Raw genomic sequence first — 22,468 nt, forward strand, 5'->3', positions numbered from 1 at the left:
ACAGAAAATATGCTCCCCACCCCCCAAACTGAAAGGCAGAACGAAGGTCAAAAGAGGCCTTTAATTTTATAAATATCCACATCCTGACTCCCAACTGTCCACTCTGTGGAGAAAATTAGTGCCTCATTAAGGTGCACCACATATTACTAGCAATTAAGTTAATGAATTCTTCTCCACTATCTATTCTAATGTGTTCATGGATGTTTATTGTTGATTTATTTATCTGTTTTTTTCCTAAATCTGCAGTAGAGGTCCTGTCAACTTTATGGAAATGGATTACTCTGCAGCTAGCTGTGTTTCTAAATCTGTGTATTCTTAAATGAACAAACCCAAACCTACCCGTCTCAAATTTAAAGTTATTCAGAAAACCTACATATACTACTTCTGTGAGATGTACCCTGTTTCAGAGTTGACTGGTAAGGTCAAATAAGACAAGACAGTTCAGTTTGTTAAGTTTAACAATTTAAATGCAAACTACTGGTCAACTTTTAGTGGGAAATCACTTCACCTCATAGAAACTTCACTGTGTCTACTCGTCACTGTTGTCTTTCAGTAGAAATGAATGGAATGTTGTCATTCATCACTCTTTAATAGCAAGACTAAAATCTGTTTTTCTACTCTCCTCTCCTAAAATAATCTCTCTGAAATTGTCCTTGTTAAGACAAAACATGTCTGTAAGATAGATTTAAGTGTGAAGCACCCCGCAGCAGCACTGCAAGCATCTAAAACGGCCTCCATAATGCATTCCCCGGTAAAACATTGTTTTAGTCTAAAAGACAAAATAACTACATCATACAGTTTGTTTTGGGTTTTTTTGTTGGCTTTCTGTTTTGTTTTGTTTTTTTTTTGTGTTTTTTTTTTATTTATATATTTTTGGTTTTAAAGATTAAAGACATTTTCTGGCTTGCAATGACTGCACATGGTTGACAAAGAGATTCAATAATCATTTTGTGGATGACGTCCAAATGAGTACTAAGTACCTTTTCAATTCATGTTCATCAGTGTTTATTCATACAATTTTACACATCTGCTCAGTATTACATGGGAGATTAACTAGTTCTCTGTGAAAGACTTATCCAAGTGGAGAATCGTCACACACCTGTATTCCCTAATGGCATATGGAAGGACTTCCCTCTTAGTCAATTAGCCATCTAAGTGGTTGTTGCATTCTGGTTCCACTGACCTATTTTTATTGACATATTTTCCATTTTTCAAGGCCATTTTTGGAAAAAAATGGGAACATATACTAGGATGTACTAGGATATTACCTCAAAATAACCATTTAATTATATATAATTAAGTGATTAACGTTCCACGTGATTCTCCCTTCATTCAAGAGTCACCACATTTCCAAACAGTCTATGTATGGGTTCATATGTTGCAACCGGTGGCATTTATATGGCAAAAGTTAATGAGGAAAGAAGGTGGAAATAATTTGCATCAATATAAATGCAAAGAGGACAGAGGGTCAAAGTTGGCCTAATTAAAAGTGCAATAAAATCAGTTAGTGCTATAAAATTGCTGCATGTAGCTATCAATTAGAAATCACAAAATGGTCTCAGGCAGTCGTAGCGAGGAAATGAAACTGTCAACACTTTTCAATGCTGTATGATAACGCGGGAGAAAATTAAGTCTCAATGTAATTGTTAAAAGCCAGACTTGACCTGCATGCGCATTAACTTTGATTATTTCACACTTTCAACAAGAGGCAGTAGAAAAGGAGGATTTATTTTAATTTATTTATTTTTTATTTTTCATTTATGGGCATGTTTTTTTTTTTCTATTTTTCCAGCAGTGTGTCACAACAAATCTTCTTTTAACAAGTCAAGGTGAACGCACAGGCAGTGGTCCAAATTCACGACACTGCTGTACCACATGTAGAGCATGTAGGTGCCAGAAAACACTTTTTTTGGGATTATTTTGTGACCAAAGATGCCGGCACAGCAGTGGCACACCTGCAGTGCAATTGCAAAATAGGCAGGATTAGGAGGAATAAATTACCAGTTGATGTGATAGGAGCCAGTGTCAAGCACAGCAAATCAAATTAGGTCCTCTCATTCCATTTAAAAGGAACAAGCTCTTCACCGTGAGGTGAAGGCAGTTTCTGTATATAAATGTAAGTCCAAACAGACTGCTCTGTAAAACGTCCTGAAAGGTGGAAAACTGTCAGTGTGGAGAAGCTGTTAGCAGCAAAAGTAAGAAATTAGAAAAGTGTAAAAAAAATTTACATGACAGCCAATTTAATAATAATTTGATTTGACAAAAAATTATTAAAGCAAATCTGTTACCTTTTAATAAATGCAAATGGTACACTGGGGACTTCAGTTATGCAACAGATTTCATGAAAAGAACAGTATTTCTTTCACTCAAATCAAAAACAATAGTTAACATTTGTGTTAATCAAAAAGTAGGGCCCTTGCTTTGTGATGAGGGGGAGTGGGTGGGGTTGTCACTTTAAAACAACACGAAAAGAGCTGCATAACAAGGTCAGTCCCTCTGAAGAGCTCGGAACTATGTTAACGAGCGATATGCGAGAGGATGTGAAGGATTAATATGTAACTGTTTGGTATTCTGTGGAGATAATTAGCAGTGTTGCATTTGTAGTGCAAACAACTAGCTAAACGCTTTGCTTCTGTTGTTAGTGGAAATTTGCAAACAAGAGTTGGCTGTCCACAACAGCAAAGGTTATTACTAAATCCAATATCAACTGCAGTTTTTGATGTTTTTTTGATGTTGCAATATTTTGGATTTTTGAGATGCAAGTCAGTAATAATAATAATCTTGGAAAAAAATAATATACATATATATATTGTTTACTTATGTTCCATCAGTGCAGGTGTGATGCACAATGGCTGTCTTCCTTTTGTTTAGACTCGCTCTTCAATGACTGCTTTTCACACTTACATGTGCTTTATTCTCACATTATCTTTTTTTTTTTTTACTTCATAACACGCAGCTCATTTTAGAACTTCCTACCAGTATTTCCTCCCTGCTAATGCCAGATTGTGTTTGCATCTGAATTCTTTTCTAAGCTGAAATAAATGCAAAATCTAATCTCTACGAAAGCTGCATAAACAAACAAATACAAATTATGGAGAGCCCACATGAAAACACAACACAAATTTATCCAGATGATAAAATATGATGTGGCTGACAGTGCCTCCAATGAAAAATTATTGGCATGAGCCAACATGTCAGCAGTATAATCGTGAATGATGTTCAGAAGAGAAAGGTCACAGCTGAGGACTGAGGCATTATGTAGAGGAGCAGCTAAGCTCTTTAGCACCCTGACTTAGATGCGGTAATTCAGAATTGCAAACTTGGTGCCTAACACATGCATACCATATATTTTTTAGCAGCACAATGTGACACGTTCCAACAGATGTCATGACTCCGTGTGTAAATAAAAATGCAACTTGAGCCCCGTGCAGGTAACAAAAAGTCACAGAATGTCTCTTTTTATATTGAAAAATGGTACATCATTATAGAAATGACAGACAGACTCCATCACATGTGATTGTAAAGAAAAAGCAGGTGAGAGGTCTTCACCATAAAAGTGCAGCTGCATGCCTGACAGCGGCTGCTGCTGCCTATCCTTCCTGCTTCACTTTGTTATAAATCAGTCCTCAGAATCTATCTCGCCCCCCCCTTCTCCCCCAACTAACAATACCATGCAGATTTTATGCCACTGGGGCCATTTGGGAGCTATTAAGCAATGCCTTGGCAGTGTACAAGCATAACAGTGGCTTTTCAGTGGTTCTTGCATCAGGTGGAAATTGCAGAAAAGCAGCACATGGACAGAAATGTGTTGAACAGTGAGTAATTCTGATCAAATCCACAGTGCCCTACATTAGAATTACTTTAGATCTTTGCAAATGTATTCGTGAAACACATATATCCTGGCCTCCTTTTTTTTCATCTAGCAGTGACTCACTTGTAATTCTGCTGTACTTTAATCACATAACAGAGAATCAGCTTCAATATTTATACATCAACGTAACAACAGATGCAGCACAGACACCTTCTAATAAAGACACTTTGGGGTGTATGAAAAAAATTGCATGGCAAAGGAGAATAACAGGTAAATTAATATAGCAGTTTCTGGCTTAGCAATGAGTAATTACAGTATAAAATATATTTCTATTTTGCTTCCTACTTTGTCTTTTTTTATGTTACTGCACCTTATTTTTTACATCTTAAATTCTATATATCTCGTATCTTCTTTATTTTTTAATTGGTAAACTGCAGCTGTCGTTTCTTTTTTTAATCTGGATGTTTATTTGTTGACAAGTATGTTTCATTTTTGCACCATAAAGTTAATTTAAAATGATTTTATTCTCATTCGTCTCTTATTTTAATGCTGTAATACTGTAATAGCCCAGTCTGGCATCAATAAAGTATGTCATCTATTTTAACTGTACGAGAGTAATTATTTATGGCCTTAACAGAGCTGCAATGATTTAACCTTGGCCATGTGGGCCAGTGGGAGCCCTTTTTTTCCTCCTCCAGTCATAGCAAAATATGCAAAGCTCTTTAACATGGATTCACTAACATGGTCCATACAAGATGTTCAACCAGAAAATGGCAACAAAGAGCTTAGACCCATCGCTATTACACAGCTAGCAGTGGCACAGCTAACAGTCTGACAGGCTCATCTAGCTGAAAGAATATCATTGTTAATCTGAAAGACTGGAAAAAGAAAAGAATCAGGACAGCACATAAAGACCACAGATATGACCTGTCACACAATGTCAAAGTAAAAAAAGAGCAATCTGGCAGGCAGCATTCTAGTGTCTTAGTCTGCAGTGACAACTGGATCCAATCACTGCTAAACACTTGACTGATTTGGTCAGGCAATCTTCCAATCAGAGAATCACATCCAACAAAATAGTGTTCACAGTTAGGCTTCACTTTTACAGTTACAAATAAACCAGAGTGGTACTGAAATGTTTAAACCCCTTCAAGTTGAGAGAGTAAAAGGGCCCTAATCTAAAAAACAATACAAGATATTTCACTTTTTTTACAACTACAACTGAACACAGTATTGAACTGGTACTAGAAACGAACACAGGCTGGTTTGGTATGCATAATGCAGACATGGTATAACGTCAAATCATCTGGCATTTATCTGTTTGTTAGCAACTTTAGGCAAAAACTACTGGAGGTATTTTCTTTTTTTTTTTCCTCAGGGTGGGTCATGGTCTAACTGAGATTCCTTTAAATTTTGGGAATGATCCAGATCACCACCTGGATCCAGAATTCTTTTTGAAGGATTCTTTATTACTGTAAGATACGGCCATTTTCAGTATATATGCATACATCTCCACAATAAATGGCCAGGGTGCTTGGCCAAAAATTACAGGAAAAGTTCCCGAGAGGTTCTACAAGATATGAAAAATAGATCTGGATCCCTTTAAAATTCTAAACTGGACAATCCAGAACTGGAAAAAATAGAGAATCTTTGGAACTTTGATCACTGCAAGAGCACAAAAGAAGATATAAACGTGCAACAAACACCACAATATAGCCAAGACACAGTAGATTTATTATCAGTCAGTCTAGGAATTAACTAGTGTATAAATATAAAATGAATGTAAGACTGGAAATCCCAATATGGGTGGAAATGAGATAACTTGGCGGAGGTCCGCGCTCTCCGACTGCTTTTCTAGTTCCTTTTATGCCAGTCCCAGAAAGAATGTTTGAAAGCAGAAAAAATGAAAAAAATTTACAGAGAAGTCCAAACTGGACAGCAAGGGGACGTCCCTGACCACACAAAAGGACTCATCATCCTGATTAAACTGGTCATCCCTTTTTAATTATTTCCTGTTTTCCATTCAAACACAATCTCAAAAAGGTCACTGTTAAAAAACTAGGGGGTGCATCCCTCATCAGCCTCTCTCGGTCTGTGGAAGCCACTCTCTGAAGTGATGTCTTTAAGTGCGCCTCCGTTTCACTGAAAATCTTTTTTTTATCACCCTGGATTTGTTGTAGACTTCAGAAGAATGAAAAAAAAAAGTTGTTATCATGGAAAAAAAAAAAAAGCAAAAATAACAAGGCTTCCAAATCAACACATCACATTATTGCGCTAGCTAATGAAGAAGAGTGCTGCAGCTGAAGAGGAGCCAAGGTCAATGTCACTGCTAGTTTGTGATGACCAAAGCCACTTAGTTTGTGACATTGTTGTGATGAGAGACCACTACAAGACCAAATAGTAATAACTAACTGCAATCAATGGTTTTGTTTTTTTTTTTTTACAACAGCAGTGAGACACAAATTACATCCCTCTGCAAAGGATTTAGGATGATCTACTGGCAGAAATACAGCAAGCTATGTTTTCATTAATGTGCCTGCAAAGAAGAATAACTGTGCCTCACAATGAGGCAATTAAATCTACAGATGGAGCAGGTCTTCTTCCACAGAGCGTGCCGTGACAAACCGCCATGTTGTTACCAAACACGGGGTCAGCGGAGGGCCTTTTACATTCTACTAGCTTTCCCAAGCATGGCGGGAGACAGTGAATTAGGGTGTACTTAACTGGCTTCACTCAGCAATTTTTTTTTGCTGCTGAATTCTACTCAGTGCTACTTTAAAATAGACAAGTTTTGCCTGAAAGCATATATTTGGGTCTTTAGTGAGCTGCTAACTCAAAATGTCCTTTCAAACTAGGAAATTGGAGAAGAAATCTTTCAATGTGCTGCTCAGAATTTTAGGTCACACTCCGAGCTCACAGTAGAACTATCCCAGCCTCCCCATCTTATCACCATCCACTTCAAATCATGCTGTATTCACTGCACCTTGGAATTGGGAAAGTCACTTTTTTATTGCTTTTTTTATTTGCTATCAAGAGCTAATTCTCCTCCATAACTTAAATCCTTAACAGAACTTAAATCCTTCACAAAACACAAAAATTAGCTGGCGATGTTCTACACGGGCTAATGTTTTAGTTCCAACTAGCGAAACTACCTTTTGTTATTTCCACAGGATTTATGGAGCCAATAAGTGACAGAGAAATTCCACCCCATTTTTGACACTTTAATCTATTTTATTGGTACAGTGCTCTGTCGTGTGGTGTCTTCCTGAGCTGGGCCAGCTCAATGCTTAAACCGTACCTATAAGAGTGATTGGTACCAACTGTCTGCAGCCACATTTCAGACAAACAAAAATTAAAGTAATTGGGAATAAAACTACAGATCTAGAATTTTTCCATCCGTTTTAGAGTGTGATAGTATGAACTCTGCTTGCTGTAATATAATCTGTCACACAGTATGGCATGTTTCAAAGGCTATTGACAGTAATATGTGTTTGTTAGTACATGGAAGCACAAAGCTGCTTGACAGAAAAAGAGGGGTAAAGATTAGTAAAGTGCTGCACTTAAACAAGCTTAAACAAGCTTTTTATCTATTAACTATCAAGCTACTATCATTTTTTGAAGACAGAAAATTCCACAAAGTCTGACATTGATGAGTGGTTGTTTAAAACAGGGACTTTCACCCAAAAGACAGGGGTTAGTGTCCCATTTGGCACCATTATGTTTTTAGACAAAGTATCCTTTTCAGGAGCTGTGTATTACCGTTATTTTGCAGAGCTGAATCACAATGGATATTATTTATTTATTTACTTTATGATGCTATGAGAGCAACCTAGTATGAGTGGTATAACAGCCACACGATGCATTTGCTCTACTCTACATTAAAGTACATGCTAAACTTGTGCGTGCTTGTGTTGTTTGTTTTATCCGTGTATGTGTTTGTGTACGAACAGAGCCTTTGATAAGAGGTCTTGAGAGGTATAGTGAAGGACCATGCCCTCCTCTCCTCTGCTCTCCTCTGCTCTCTATCCTGGCTAGCAGGCTGTCCTCATTACTGTCAGTCAGCATCAGGTTTAGCAGTGCCAGGCTCCTGCACAGCCCTCTGTCCTTTCTGCCCTGCCAGCAGTAGCCTGCCTGACTGCTGCCATTGGTAAGCATTGTAAGAGCCCCTCAATCCCCTAGAAAACCTAATTACTCTCCATCCGCAACCAAGGAGACCAGAGCAGAAAAGAGAGAGGCAGGGGAAAGAAGAATCACACACACATATCCTCCATTTATAAGCGCTCTGGCAATTATTCAAACAAAAGAAATGTGTGTTCATATTATATCTGCGGCAAAAAATAATTACACTAGCATTCACATTTACAAATCATTTATCTTTCCATTGAAGCATAAATATTGGCTGAGCACATGAAAAAAAGAACACAAAATACATTTAGAAAGTGTGGAACAGGGAAAAAAAAAAAAAAAAAAAAAAGCATGCATGAATCAAACTGAGCACCGCTTTGACTACCCGTTAACTGGGTCACTCAGTTGGTGATTGTGTCTGACCACCAAACAAACAGTCATTCATATGTCTCTGCTCTGGCCCCATTTTCATCTGGAGCGGTTCCACTGAGGCCAGTGAAAGCAAAGGAGCTGACGGGTCAGGGATTTAAACCCATCTCCAGCTTCGACACAGCAGCCAGTACTACGGAGAGAGAAAAACTCCTCATGTCACCCTCTATCTGAGGGGAGGGTTTATTTATGTTGGCTGCACATGTGTTTATTTCAAGGACGTGAAGAAAGTGACAGTGAAGAATTCCCATCAACTTGCTTGTCACTCCTCTGACATCTTGGTCAAAGTTTTCTTTGTTCACTATCAGACTGTCTCTTGAACTCTTGCACTGTCTCGGTGAAACCTTGGTGCATTTAGTGTCAATTGTAAAACCCAATTTTAGAAGTACATTTATAAAGAAAGACAGCAAGTATTTCTTCAGTTGGACATGCTGGTCGCTCTTCAGGATAAGACCTGTGCCACATGTGTTAAAATGCAATGTCAGGTTTGGATAAAAGCCTGCACAACAGAGCATTCCCAGCCTGTCTTCTGCTCTGTGTGTTATCTGCACAACAGAGATGCTTTAAAAAAAATTGAATGTCTAGAATCTTCTATCTTATCAAAAACAAAAATTGGAGGGGACGCATTGTCGTGAATTGAGATGTTCATCAAAGATAATAACACATCATTGTGTTGCATTACATTATAGACTTTTGTCCTTGAATATTCTTTCAGACTCACACAGCTGTGCAGATCCGAGTCGAAACGGGGAAGCTGGTGCTTTTTAATAAACTCACAGGGACATTCAAAAGGACTGGCAGCTACGGAGGTTTCATTTTCCCAGCAGTGAGCTGTGTCATTTAAAATAAGGATCATTTTGAGAAGGGGAATATCATAATACAAAATCTAGATCAAATAGCTGAGCAAGGTGTAAGACTGGATTTACAAGGCCTTGTAATCCTTAAATACTAAGAATAAAGGCAGGAACGTGGAGAAAAGGCTAAAGACATGAGACGCAGAAGAATGAGGAATAATGAGAGAAAGAGTAAACAGGAATGTCTGAAAAAAACAGCATAAACAGTTGTTTAACATTTGCATATAAAAAGATCCACTGGCTCGTAACGTATGTGCACCTGTACAAGAAATATATATGCAACTTTTTATTGAAACTATAATTAATAAAAAGCCTGAGACTTAAAAAACTGAAAATCTCTTGAACCTTAACCTAGGAGTTTTTTCCTTCTTTTTCACTGCAAGGAAGAAGTGCATAAAGCACACACAGTCCCTGAGAGCAATGTGTGGTATGCAGACAAGTGGAGGAGGTGGTACCGGTCATTTTACCATTCATAGAAGAGAAGAAAGAGGAAACGAAAGAGGCAAAGTGTAAAGGAGATATAACATGTGAAGATGGGGAAGAGACAAAGAGGGAGGCTATGAAAGAGAAGGAGCTCCAGCTGCAAAAGACAGAACGACAGCAACATTAGGCCATGAAGTGGGAAGCCAGCGTCACAGCTATGACATGCTGAAACATTTTGGACTCTGTTTTAGGGGTATTCCTGATGGACTCCCAAAAATTACCTTAACAGTGAACTCACACTCTTATCCTACAAGTGAATGTGAGAAGTCTCAGGAAAGAACTGTCAGTGCAAACAAAACAAAACAGATTTCTGGAAGTGTTGTTACAGCTGTTTCTATGCAGTACACATATATTTTTGAATCAACAGTCTTTTTTTTTTTTCCCTCTGAAAGTCTGCACGGCGGGGTCACAGTAACAACCCAGTGTGGATGGTGTACACGGCAACATCCTTTCGCAAGGTGTGAGGAAAGGGTTACGCCCATTCCTCTGAAAATCGAAGCTGCTCCCTCCTTTCATTTCCATAACAAGCCATCAGAACTCATCTCCCACTGAAGTGGCCACAGTCCCACTGGCAATTAAAATCATGCTGGGACATGCCGTGGTTGTGTGTGTGACTCCACTGTGGGAAACAAAAGCAGCGGCTGCAGCGGTAATGACGCCAACAGTTGAGTGGTAAATCTCGAGCAGTGTCGGCAGACGCCGTCTCTTTGATTTTTCAGGAAACTGAGAGTAGGCCTCGTTTACATGTTTCGGTTTGAAACCTTACTGGAAAATATCAAATGGGGAGACAACAACACACAGCATCATTACATTTCTGTCCTCATCATTGCTCTCTGTACGCATTCACTTCATTCCTCCATTTCAATCTCAACAGTCCAGAAGTTGTTTTAAGTAAATGCAACCTTCGAATATTTCGACTTGAAGCGATATTGGAGACCAGACATATTTCACAGGACTTTATCTAAAACAGTGTTGAGCATCTACATTGAAAACTAAATGCTAAACATCAGGATCTGTTGATTTGGCTTTTAAAGAGACTGATCAATCACACCTTACATTTACTTCACACCTATTAATCCAAGCAGCATGTTGCAGAAAAAAAAAAAGGCAAAAACAAATGACCCTCTCATGTTAACTTGCCACGCATTTATCACATCCACTAACCAATTTCCAGGTGTGAATCCTTGAAATAACTTTACCAGCACGAAGGGAAACAAAATAATGTGTTCACATCGCATCTCTATTTGTATCCATATTCAAATATTAAGCTCCAATAAATCACAACAATGTAAGTGATAACCTGAGTCGATCTTGCCAATATGAGGGTGGAACGAGAATTGCTTGGTGTGAAACTAAACCCTGAGATGCTGAAACCTTTACAGAGAAATCCTGGCATTTTAAAGCTACTTCTAGCTGCCTATCTAACAAAGCCGTGGCTATCCCCAGACAGGCTAGGAAGAGACGAGGCATAAATGAATGTGCATAAAGCACTTTGCATCACATCATGATTGTTTAATCCTTTCATTCTCATCTGTCAATCATCCTCAGATGCAAGCTAATCCCTGAATATTTGTGGACCAGTCTATATTGATACCTCTGACATGACTTGTAAGCAAAGCCTCTAGTTATAATAAAAAATGTTCTTTTTAAGTCTTAAGATAAGCTTTGGTTTGGGGGACATTATTCATCTGTAATGTGTGTGGCAGTCTGCATTTCTTTAACCTGTTTTCTTTGATTGACGGGACCTGTGGTTATCTCGCCTATGTGCCCTTTACCAATATTATAGTGCAGATGGTCACAAAAACATAAGATTACTCAAATCATACATATACATGACTCTCAAATACAAGGTGTGCTTCAGAGGCAAAATGTGCTCTGTGACTTTTGTGGTCACATTTTTCAGAACCTGATCTATATAAGAAATATATCTACCGCTTACCTTATGAATACAGGAACCTGCAATTCAGGCAATGATGCCCTTAATCATTCCCGTTCTCTCTAGAGTTATGCAGCTACACAAATTGATTTTGTCATTCATGTTAGATCAGATGTAAATGAATTTAGGGGGACATGACAATATGAATAAAACTTAATGACTGTTGTCAAACAGTCTCTGTTGCATCTGTTTCAGGCTCTACAGTGGGACTGTCCACAGTTTGGGGCAGTGTCAGGTATGTCTGCTACTAGTTGTTTTTCCTGTGATCCTGTCATCCCATTGCAAACACCCACAGTTGTTTACAGTGAAATGTCCTCCTTGTTCACCTTCACCTCCTACCTGCTTTCAACATTACTCTACGTGATGTACATACTGTATAGTTTTACCGTGCTGCAGCACGCAGCAATGAGAGGTCATTGGCAGGGTTGCTAGCGAAGTCTTGTTACTCATGAGAAAATTAACGCTGATTGGTCTCGTCACGATTTGCTCCCTTAAGCTCGTGCCACGAGGCACCTGCCAAGCCGAGCTGCTTTAAACAAAAAGGAAACCTATTCAGCAGCTGCATAAGCAGCCAGGCAGGCAGACAGTGGAGAGGAATAGAGGGACAAAAGAAAGCCCATGCAAAGCTGAGAGGACTTTCTTTTAAAAGTCTTAAATCAATTGAACATAAAGTACAAACCCCTGCAATGTTAATCTATCTGGCTTAATCCCATTGCTTAAAAAAACCTTCATAATCCACATTCAATACAACCATTTTTCTTCTCTAACAAGCTTGCCCTATAGCCATTTTACAAATCATTGGTGCAAGGCTTCTACAGTGCTGTTTTGGAGTCATTATTCCACTGAGTTGTAAAGAAATATGTCTAAGACCAGTACAACACCTTGTATTTTCCTCTGAACCATTGCAAAAGGGCAATATAATTTTGTTTTTGTGTAAAAAAAAAAAAAAAAAAAAAAAAAAAAAGCAATAACTAGAACAGCAAGCTGAGTCACTTGTTCACTTAAAACTGGAGGCATCATCAAACATCCAAACTCTTAAATTGCAGCATCAACTTTTATGAGCAGAGCTCAGAGGAGAGAAATTAAAGTGATAGACTTTCCATGTAAGAAAATGTGGAAAAACACTGCTAGCTTCTCAACCATATCCTTAAGTCACCATGTGCTCTGGCTTTGAAAGCCTGTGCTGCCAATTCTCTCATTTGAAACCTGAAAAACTCTTTAACAATGCCCCTCTCTGTGATCCAGGGTAAAGGAGAAAATCTATTATCGATTTCCACCTGGTTTAGGTGGAAGAAGTCCCGATAGTGATGCTGAACAGTGGTACAGTGCACCATGCTATAGTCTGCACATTAATAGCTGGGGGATGGTGTAAGGGGGCACGTCAACAAAGCCCTTGACTATGCCACAGCACCATCTGCACATGCTGAATATTTAATTGTCAATAGAAGCGCTCAAGACCAGTAATCAAGAAAAGAAAAGATATTACGCATCATGAAGAGCCTGTGTGACAGTTCCTGCATGATTAGAGTTTGGCTTATTTCTTAAATCACCCATTGTTTCAGGACTAATTGTGACAATTTCAACATGCATGCAACACAATAAAGATATTTCTAAATCACTCATGTCATTCAGTCTCATTCAGCTCCAAATGCTGCAGAACAAGTCAGACTAATAATTCAGCCAGTAAATGTAATTCATCACTGTCAGTGAGAAGTCACCATTCATTTCTTGCAAATTCAGTCAGGCAGATATCAGCCTATTCGCTTGAAAATAAAACTTGCCATTTAACATTAATGTGTACCATCACAAACATTGTAACAGGCAATGCAAGACAGGGGGGTCTTGATTCTTTCTTTCCACAGAATGAAACTTTCAACCATCAGCTAACATTCTCTGCAGATGCATTCATCAAAACCTGTCTGTCACGAGCCAAGTCAACAAATTACCAAAGCAAGACGGCTTCACCGCTAAGACTCAGTTGTATTAAACTGATGGAGAAGTTTTGATTTAACACCAATGCTGACTAAAATTGACATCCCTTGCCACAAAATTGGCACAAAAGTCAACAAAGTTCATTGAAAAGCTTCATTTTAAACAGTTTAAAACAGCTGTGAAGACAGATTAAATATGGATAACATAATAGCATGAAAACCTTCTTGGCCAAGTCTAATATTTTTATGCTTTAGGGGAAACTGTATTAACAAGTTAAGAACAATGGATCCAGATGAGGTATTGGTATCTGTATCTGCTGTTTGAGTGCACAGAATTAGGTGAGCTAGTGATTCAAGCACATTAAATGACCATTTCATTCTTACCTTAGGCTGGGCGCGTCGGGGAAAGGCAACCTTAGGATCAATCTGAAAATGAGAAAAGAATGGTAAAAACCATTGTTAATGAAAATGCTGAGAAAAGTATTAAACAGGTGTCCACAAAGGCTTCAAAATCCAATTTTGAAGACTCTGCTATCAGAAACTGTTGCAAGCATTTTAACAATTTAGTACAGCTATGCTTTATTTAGTGACAATTTTACTATTTTCTATACTCTTGTATGAATGTCATCTAAAAAAGTGTCATATTTTCAAACAGTCAAACGGAGTTAGTATAAATGAAGGTATTCAGGAAGTTAATAACCTCCCCGGAAATAAAGATCCTTTCAATGGCAGTATTTGCAATAGTGAAGACATTCAAATAAAAACAGGGTAAATTCCGGGGATTTATTAAGACCTCTCTCACATTGGCTTATAATAATGCGTGAGAGCTGACAATCATAAGAATGTTTAATACTGCTGCCCATCTGCAGTCTGCTACAGCTATCTAAACTATTGAACCATTTTGAGGATTGTTGGGACTAAAGTCGAACATTTTGCTTTAAATCAGACTGAAAAGAAGGAAAGCATTCCAACCTAGCTTAAAAACTTCCTCCAATCAGTGAAACTTGGTGGTGGAAGTATCATGCTTTGAGCCTGTTTCGATACATCTAAGCCAGGACAGCTTGTTGTCATTGATAGAATAATATAAACTTAAACAAGAATAAAAGGAATTTGTTGAATTTGTTAAGTCAAAACCCTGATAAAAACTTGAGCTCAAAAGTTTAAAAGCTAATGGACAAAAAAATCCTCTAAGCTGATATAACTAATGAAGACTTAACACTAAGGTTTAGTTGCACAAAAGGGCCAAGCAAAATATTCAATGGCTTTTAAAATTTGCATTAAGTCCTGGCGATGCAATCATATTTATGCGCAAATACAAAATTATTATCTTACAAACTTTAAAGATTCTCGTGCACTGTAGTACATATGCAAATAATTGAATAAAATGTTTACATGTTTTAACAATAAGTGATTGTAATTTATCTAAGCTGTATCTGGTGATACCTAACGCCTTTCAGATGTTGCATTTAAGGCTGTTAAAGTTACTTTTATTAGTGTACATGAACAATGCAAATATATTGTTTCAAAGAACAGAACATGATTTCTAAGGAAAACATGTTGCATACTCTATGTCACAACTGACACTGTATGTCCCTACTTAGCCAAATCTGGTTAGCTGATAACTAAAAATCAGATTGATACATGATTCAATGAAGTTTGATATTCTAAAGAAGAATGTTGGACATACAGAAAAAAATGAATGAAATAAACAGATGAAGCAAACAGTACTTAAATGTTAAAGTCTTTAATTCTGTTAAATCAATTCATATTTTATTGCAGATCATTGGTCACAGGTTCATTTATAAAATGCTATGCAGTAAAAGGCCTTATCATATGGTACATTAATCCCAACTATAAATTTATTTATTATCTAAATTCACTGTTGCCCCATTACCTAACCTGGATTCTTATAAACTGTCTAGATACAGATTTGCCCAGCAACTACTTCTATTTCAAGCTAAGACTAAACAGGCTAAATATTTCAAAAGAGCTGGTTAATAACAATTACCTAATTCCTTCCTTTTTTTATGTGATCTACAACATTTATTCCACCGGGAAATGTACTTTAGGAAGCCACACATTTACTACTACAAATTACACAGTGCAGCCTCAGACAAGAATATTGGTACTACCAAATTATCAATTAGTCATGAAGCCTTGTATATATTAAGAACAACCCCAACTGTGAAAATAAATAATAAAATGGAAGAAAAGTTAGTGTGGAGGCCAGGCACACCAACAGTCTGCTGGCCATGGTCACGGCAGAGACTCGCTTTTATTTTAGGCAGGAATCGCTGATTGAATATGACAGGAAGAAAATGAGAGTCTGAGGCCGGTGACGCCTCCAGATATTGCCAAATAACCAGGAGGATGCGTCAGATCAGCCTGTTTTTCCATCTTGTGCTTGTTATCTCATTAGCTTCATTTTCCTCATTAATTTCAGTGGTATGAAGGTATGCCGTGGTGGAGGGGCGGGGGCTCTCATCAACCTTGCACTTAATGCAAAGAGCAGTGAACTGCCTCAAAGATCAATGTCATCCCGAACTGTCTTTCACTGAATATTAATTCATTTAAGAATAAATGTCTTAAAGCAAATTTGCTTAAAACATTTTAAACTCTTTATTTCTAACATTTAGCTGCATGTAACATTAAAACATTACTTATTAAGCTTTTATTCTAAGCGTTTGTTAAAGCTACTGCTTCAGCACAGACGGATTTATTTAAGAAAATGACATCGTATCCTGCTGTGGAAAACAATTGAAAGAAAACTCAAGAAGAAAATACACCATCTGCACAGATCAATTAAGCCATTGAGGCTGACTGCATTTTAATCTGTTTGAAGGGAAGCCATGATGGGCAATGTCCCTGTCATCTTTTCTGCCAGTCTCACTTATTACCGTTATCTTTCTAAATCAAGTCAAAATGAGAAATGAATTCAATAACACCTGGGCACGGTAACCCTGCTTGTAATGAATTTCATTTAAAGATTTGTTTTAACACTTAGCCCCAGGCATAACCAATTCAAACTCAATTATTTTGTGCACCCTATTTGAGTAAAGACAACACATTATGCTCTGAATACCAAAGTCCTATACCTGGTAATATATCTTACTTTTTAAGCTCATACAAAAAATAAAGAAACAAAAATCAAGCTTCATTTTATCTCGCAGGATAAACTAATTGTTTTTCTGTCCTGCTGAGAATTTTTATTCAACGCGAAGACTTTTGCCTTCTACATGCACAAAGGGACACTTGAACACAGTAGCAATAAATGCCATAGTCTGCTGACAGTTTAAGATATTACGGTGTGAAAGGAAAACAACTGTCTCCTCAGAGTTACATAAAAATTATGCTGCAGATTGTTTTAATCTCACTCTGAGCACAACAACCAAATTATGCAATGAGGACTTACAAAGCAATTCTTCCAAGAGATGCATGAGAACCATTTTAGGTAACATATTGTGATGAATGCCTCCTTTGAGAAATTACAAATTAAGAGGAGACTATATCTATCCATTTTGTTTACCCACTTCATCCAATTGGTACTGGGGGTTTTCTCCTGTTGGAATCAGACAAAAAGCAGGAGGCACACTGGGCTGGTCACTACTTCGCCACAATGCAGGACACCCATGTGCTCGCTCCTTAGGTGAATTTAGAATCATGAATGTTTTTGAACCATAAGAGGATGCTGTCATACTACTACATAAACTGCACACAGAAATAACTGAGATTCAAACCAGAAAGTTTTTTTTGCTGTGAGGTAAGCACCAAACCAGCCTGCATGTAGCAATAAGAATAGTCTTACCACAGATATTTTAAAGACTTTCACTTTCACTTTATTCTTCCTTTCTGGATTTTTACATTGTTTTGTTATATAACACACTTACAATTAGCTTTAAGGTCAGTTAAGTGGGACTGGTTAATGGATTTGTTTCTTTTAAAACACATCTGCTTATGTATGCTTGGCAATGTTCTTTCCCTGAAGTCTGTACACTATGTCAATACTTTATTCTTTAACCCTCTGATGCAGGAATTATTAAAATTCAATGCCACACGGGCAAAATTTTACTTTTACAGACATGTACAGAGAGGTTTTTCTTTGTCTTTAGTATCTTTTTATTTAGTTTTTATATTTTATTGATTCAATAGAAACATTTATAAAGTAATATATTGTCATATTCATATAATGGAAATATTCTATAAAAATGACTATTATTTTCTTTTTCTGTTTGTCACTGAGGTAAAGTTGGTAATTACATGTACATGTATATATGAATTTTTATACTGTATTTGTTTGTTATTCATTGAGTGGCAGTGTGTTATGTGACTCTTGCAAATATACCATTCTCACATGAATATACTTGAAAACAGTCTTTAAATAGGTGTAAAATTGTGGACAAGCTTTATAAAAGGGTTCAATCCTATACTTCTGCACACTCATTGAAAAAGTTAGTGATAAAAGCAAGTGATTTGCCTCAAACGTTTTGGCCTGTGTTGTTGCTGGAGGAAATATTTTTCTTAATGGGCTGTCTTAATGTCCTATTGATTTCACCATTCCCTGTACGCAGAATATAAAAAGGTTTAGTCATATTCTGTAACTTTTTTGCAATGAATTCTGGGAACATACTACAAAGCTGATGTTAGAATGGAGAAGGCAACAGCAGGAAACATGTGCGCTAAATGTTTCAATATTATATCTGACAGTGAGAAAAAATAAAGAAAGAAAAGTATGTGAACCTTTAAGGTTTGAAGTTCATCTGAAGGTGGAATTACGACTGGCTTCAATCAAAGTCTGTTGTTCACAATACGTGTGTAGAAACGGACATGAATAGAGTTTGGACCATTCTGTAGCTGCGTAATAGTCATCAAGGTCACAGATAACTACAGATGCACAAATTCATGTTTTTGGAGTTTCAATCTTTTCCGATATCTGAAAACTGGATATCGGCCGATATTGATATTTTCTGATACCAAATCAGTTTACGTGAACTAGAGCTGGGCAATATGACCTCAAATCAATATTACGATTTACTGATTGATTAATTGATTGTTACCTTGATTACGGCAAATTAGCAATTATTTCAGTATCATTTTATTTTTAGCCCTCATAGCTACCTGAAATTTTTGTTGCAAATATTTTCATAATAGAAGAGAATTTACTATAAAATAGGTGAAATTAAACACACAGTTTAAATATATATGGTCAATAAATTCATATTTTTCCATTTATCTATCATCCATTTTCTTTACCGCTTAGTCTAATTAAGGGCTGCAAGGAAACTGGAGCCTATCCCAGCAATCAGTGAGCAAGATGTAGGATACACCGTGGACAGGTCACCAGTTCATCACCGGGCTATTTTTCCATTAATTTAAGAGAAATTTTATTTACTAACCATTTTAAATAATTGACACAAACAAGATTGTTGATTGTTGGTTCTAAATGTTGGTTTTAAATGATTTTATATCAATTACCCAGCTCTAACATGAATATTATTGTTATCATAATCATTACTGTTGCTGTTGTTAATGTGTAAAGTTTAATAAGGGACGTAGTAAATCCTCACATCACTTCTGGATCTTACAGCAACTGATGAAAAAAATTATTCTAATTAAATGTTTTCCAATATAATTTAGAAGAAAAAAATTTCCAAAACTAAATCGAAGGCAAAGTCTGTAGCTGCTTCATCATAAAAACAAAGGTAGTTAGAATTTAGCAGTAACAGATCTTTCTTTTTTTTTAATATTTCAGGTCTAACAGAATGTGTTGAAAGCGAAGCAGGATGGATTTCAATAATCTGGCAACACTAGATAGTCTGATAGCGTTGCAGACAGTATCGGCACAGAGGGTTTCTTCTGCTGAAGAGGACTTCTGATCATAGAAGCTACTGTTCAATCTATGTGGAACATCCTCATCCGGCTGATTTATCCTTGACAGATAGAGACTGGCCAGAATGATGAATTTGAGCAACTTTTCTTCTTTCTGATGGGTGAGGGGGGGTTGTAATCCCTTCAGTTTTCAAGTTTTCTGCTGGATGTTTAGCGCTCTGCTGGAAGACATCAGCGAGTGCTGTGCACTAGTTTCACTTCCCTTCTTAGCTGAACGTTTTTCCCTGGAAACCTTGGTGGTACACACATTTTAAGTCGACGTCTTGATTTTTTATATTTCAAGAGTACAGTATATCTTCATTTTAATAATGTGCATTGATAATTAGCGAAGGCAGCTCATATCCCATCAGACTTGTGAGGGCAGTGTTTAGTAATGCTGCTTCTAAACCAGAAACTTTTAAGTAAAAAGATAAATTCATCAGTAGTGATGAATATCTTTCTTGAACTAATTCTGAATAAACATATTTTGTTTGCAAAATATTTCTAATTTGTAAACATGTGACCACCAGAGACCCGACTGTGAATTGGTGAGGTGGATTGGGGAATCAAACCCAATATCCAATCCAATAATGATCTCAATATTGGAGCCCAAATTGGACTGGATCAGTCTGCTCTACTAACTGCTCCAACTCTGAGTCCCCCCTAAGCAGCTAAAACCATCTCTCCCACATTCACTGGTGTAAATGTTCATGAACATAAGGGGAACTCTACACAACAAGGCTGTGCATTGCATGGCACTGCTCTCCAAAAATAAAAAAATTAGGGCCAATTTCCACACTGCAAAAGATCCAACAGACGACTCCCATTAAAACACTTGAAGGGCATTACACATGATAATTAAAAGACACATAAATCTAGTGTAGAAAGCTGTATCTCTGATTTAGCTTTAGCTCTATGGTCATCATATAAGAGTAGTAAAAATATTTTATTAACCTTACTCTACTGGGGGTTCTTTATGAGGAGAAAATCAGACTCGGAGCTAAATTAACAATCTGTTCTGACCTGAATGGGCCAGAGACATGTACAACTGGAGGATATGGCCATAATATCACACTGTTATTGAGAGAAATGGCTGTAACAAGAGGTTCGATGTGCTCAAATGTAAACTGCAATCAAAATGCAATGCAGAATGAAAAACAACATCAGTGTCTTTACCTATTTTTTTTCCCTCCACTGATACAAAACAAAATTGCAATTTCAACCCAATGCCAGACCTATTACACATACATGATAAATGCCAGGCTTTATTTTGTGAGAAAATATTCTATTTTGTGCATAGATTAGGGTATTATTATTACCAAAAACGGTTATCTATAGCTGTCTATGCGATGTATGAGGTCCTTTTTCCATTGATTCAATTACTCTAGTAATCTTATGGCAGCAGAACCTATTACGTACAATTGACTGGCAACCACTAATGTGATGTCATTTTCAAAGAGCCCTGCAATTACAGTATGTGTGCCTTTTGCAGCGTGAGTGCCTCAGATAAATCTTAACTATCTAACCAGTCTACACGGTTCAGTTCTTGTGGAGCACGTGAGCACAACTACTGACATGCTAATGGTGTATTTCTGGTGAAGTGCCCCATACGACTGTAGACTAAAACACACTTGCATATTTGTTCAACTTAGACATCACCATCGAGAATTTTCTCAAATTAAGTTTTGCTGCATCCACGTCTATGAACTTGCACAGAGCAAAAGTGGCTTTTCTCAAGACATTATATAACCTGATATGTCAATGTAATAAATGAGAAAACAGACCAAAAGAAACCCCCCCCCCACGCCCACCCTACCATCTTTTTTATCTTCCACTGCCTTTTACTAGAGGGTCTCCAAGGGCTGCTTTTGCATGCGACTGTGGGAGATCAGGGCAGAGAAACAGCATATATCTTAAGTTCACATCTTACAAAAGGATTTCATATATTAATGCAGCTCCTGGGTAAACTCTTATTCTCTCTAAAGACATATCTACACCAGTGTGATGATGTGGTGTTTAAGCTAAAAGGAAAATCCTTATCAAAGCTTGCAGCCTCTCCCAATAAAAGTGTTTGAGCATGTCTACAGGTGCGTGCGTGTGATAGCAACAGAAAACGACAAGAAATTACAACCTAAATGTGTCCTATCGCCACTGTCAATCTTTACTGATTTTTAATGTGGAATAACACCTCAAAAAAGACAGTTTGTTATGATCCTCAAATCACTAATGAGAAGTCTACCAATGCCACGCTCAACAGGCAAACCGGCTCCTTCAGTCATGCTCTTATAAACACACCACACCATAATGAATATGATGCAGAAAACATCCAATGATCTGTACGTGACAAGCCACCGCTCCAACATGTACTAATACTGCTTTCAACCTTAATTAACAGCAGAAGACGGAGCACCTGCTTTACTTAAAAGCGAGCGAGTCACTTTAGCTCGACTTTATGTCCAAATCCTATCGAGCTGCTGCTCATCCATGCGTCTTCTCGTGATTTCCTCTTGGGCTGTTTTCCTCCTTCACCGAAAACATCCAAACTGCCAGCGCCGATTGACCTGGGGTCGTTGGTAAAGGCTGGAATTACCTTGCACTATAAAATTATGTTTATGTTACAAGAAAATCCTAAACGGCGCCAGGCTTTACAGCTTGTAATGATTTAAGATTGGAAAAGCATGTATGCATTAATATATAACTGCTCAAGATTAATCTCGCTCAGATAAATGGTTCATTTCAACTCTACATAAAAAATATATACCAACCAGCAATCAGAGTACTTCCTTGCACAATTCTTCAACAGTTTCTTCTGAAATGCTAAGTTATGTGTGATGATGGCCCTTGTTTGTGCCAGCCTGCCTTGAAACATCTTTGTGAGCAGATGTTATGAGTTGGACATTTCTAAACTGAATGAAACATCATGAAAAATGGTAAATATGTTCTGAATTACCAGCATGTGTGTTTTGAAACCCCCAGGCTATCTCTCTCCATATGTCTCATTCACATTCATCCTTGTCTGAGTGTTTTCATAACC

The 22,468-nt window shown here is 37.4% G+C and overlaps 1 protein-coding gene across 4 annotated transcripts in view; it reads right to left on the reverse strand.

Annotated features, from left to right (window-relative positions):
• msi2b (musashi RNA-binding protein 2b) overlaps window positions 1-22,468 on the reverse strand; it is a 248,250-nt gene that overhangs the window by 218,127 nt on the left and 7,655 nt on the right. For all 4 annotated transcript variants that reach the window (XM_079247851.1, XM_079247850.1, XM_079247849.1 and 1 more), the window contains exon 5: window positions 13,954-13,995. In XM_079247851.1, coding sequence (XP_079103977.1) covers window positions 13,954-13,995 — 42 coding nt within the window. The remainder of the gene's footprint in view (window positions 1-13,953; window positions 13,996-22,468) is intronic.

The sequence above is a fragment of the Telmatherina bonti genome (assembly GCF_933228915.1).
Source record: "Telmatherina bonti genome assembly, chromosome: 10".
Taxonomy (NCBI): Eukaryota; Metazoa; Chordata; class Actinopteri; order Atheriniformes; family Telmatherinidae; genus Telmatherina; species Telmatherina bonti.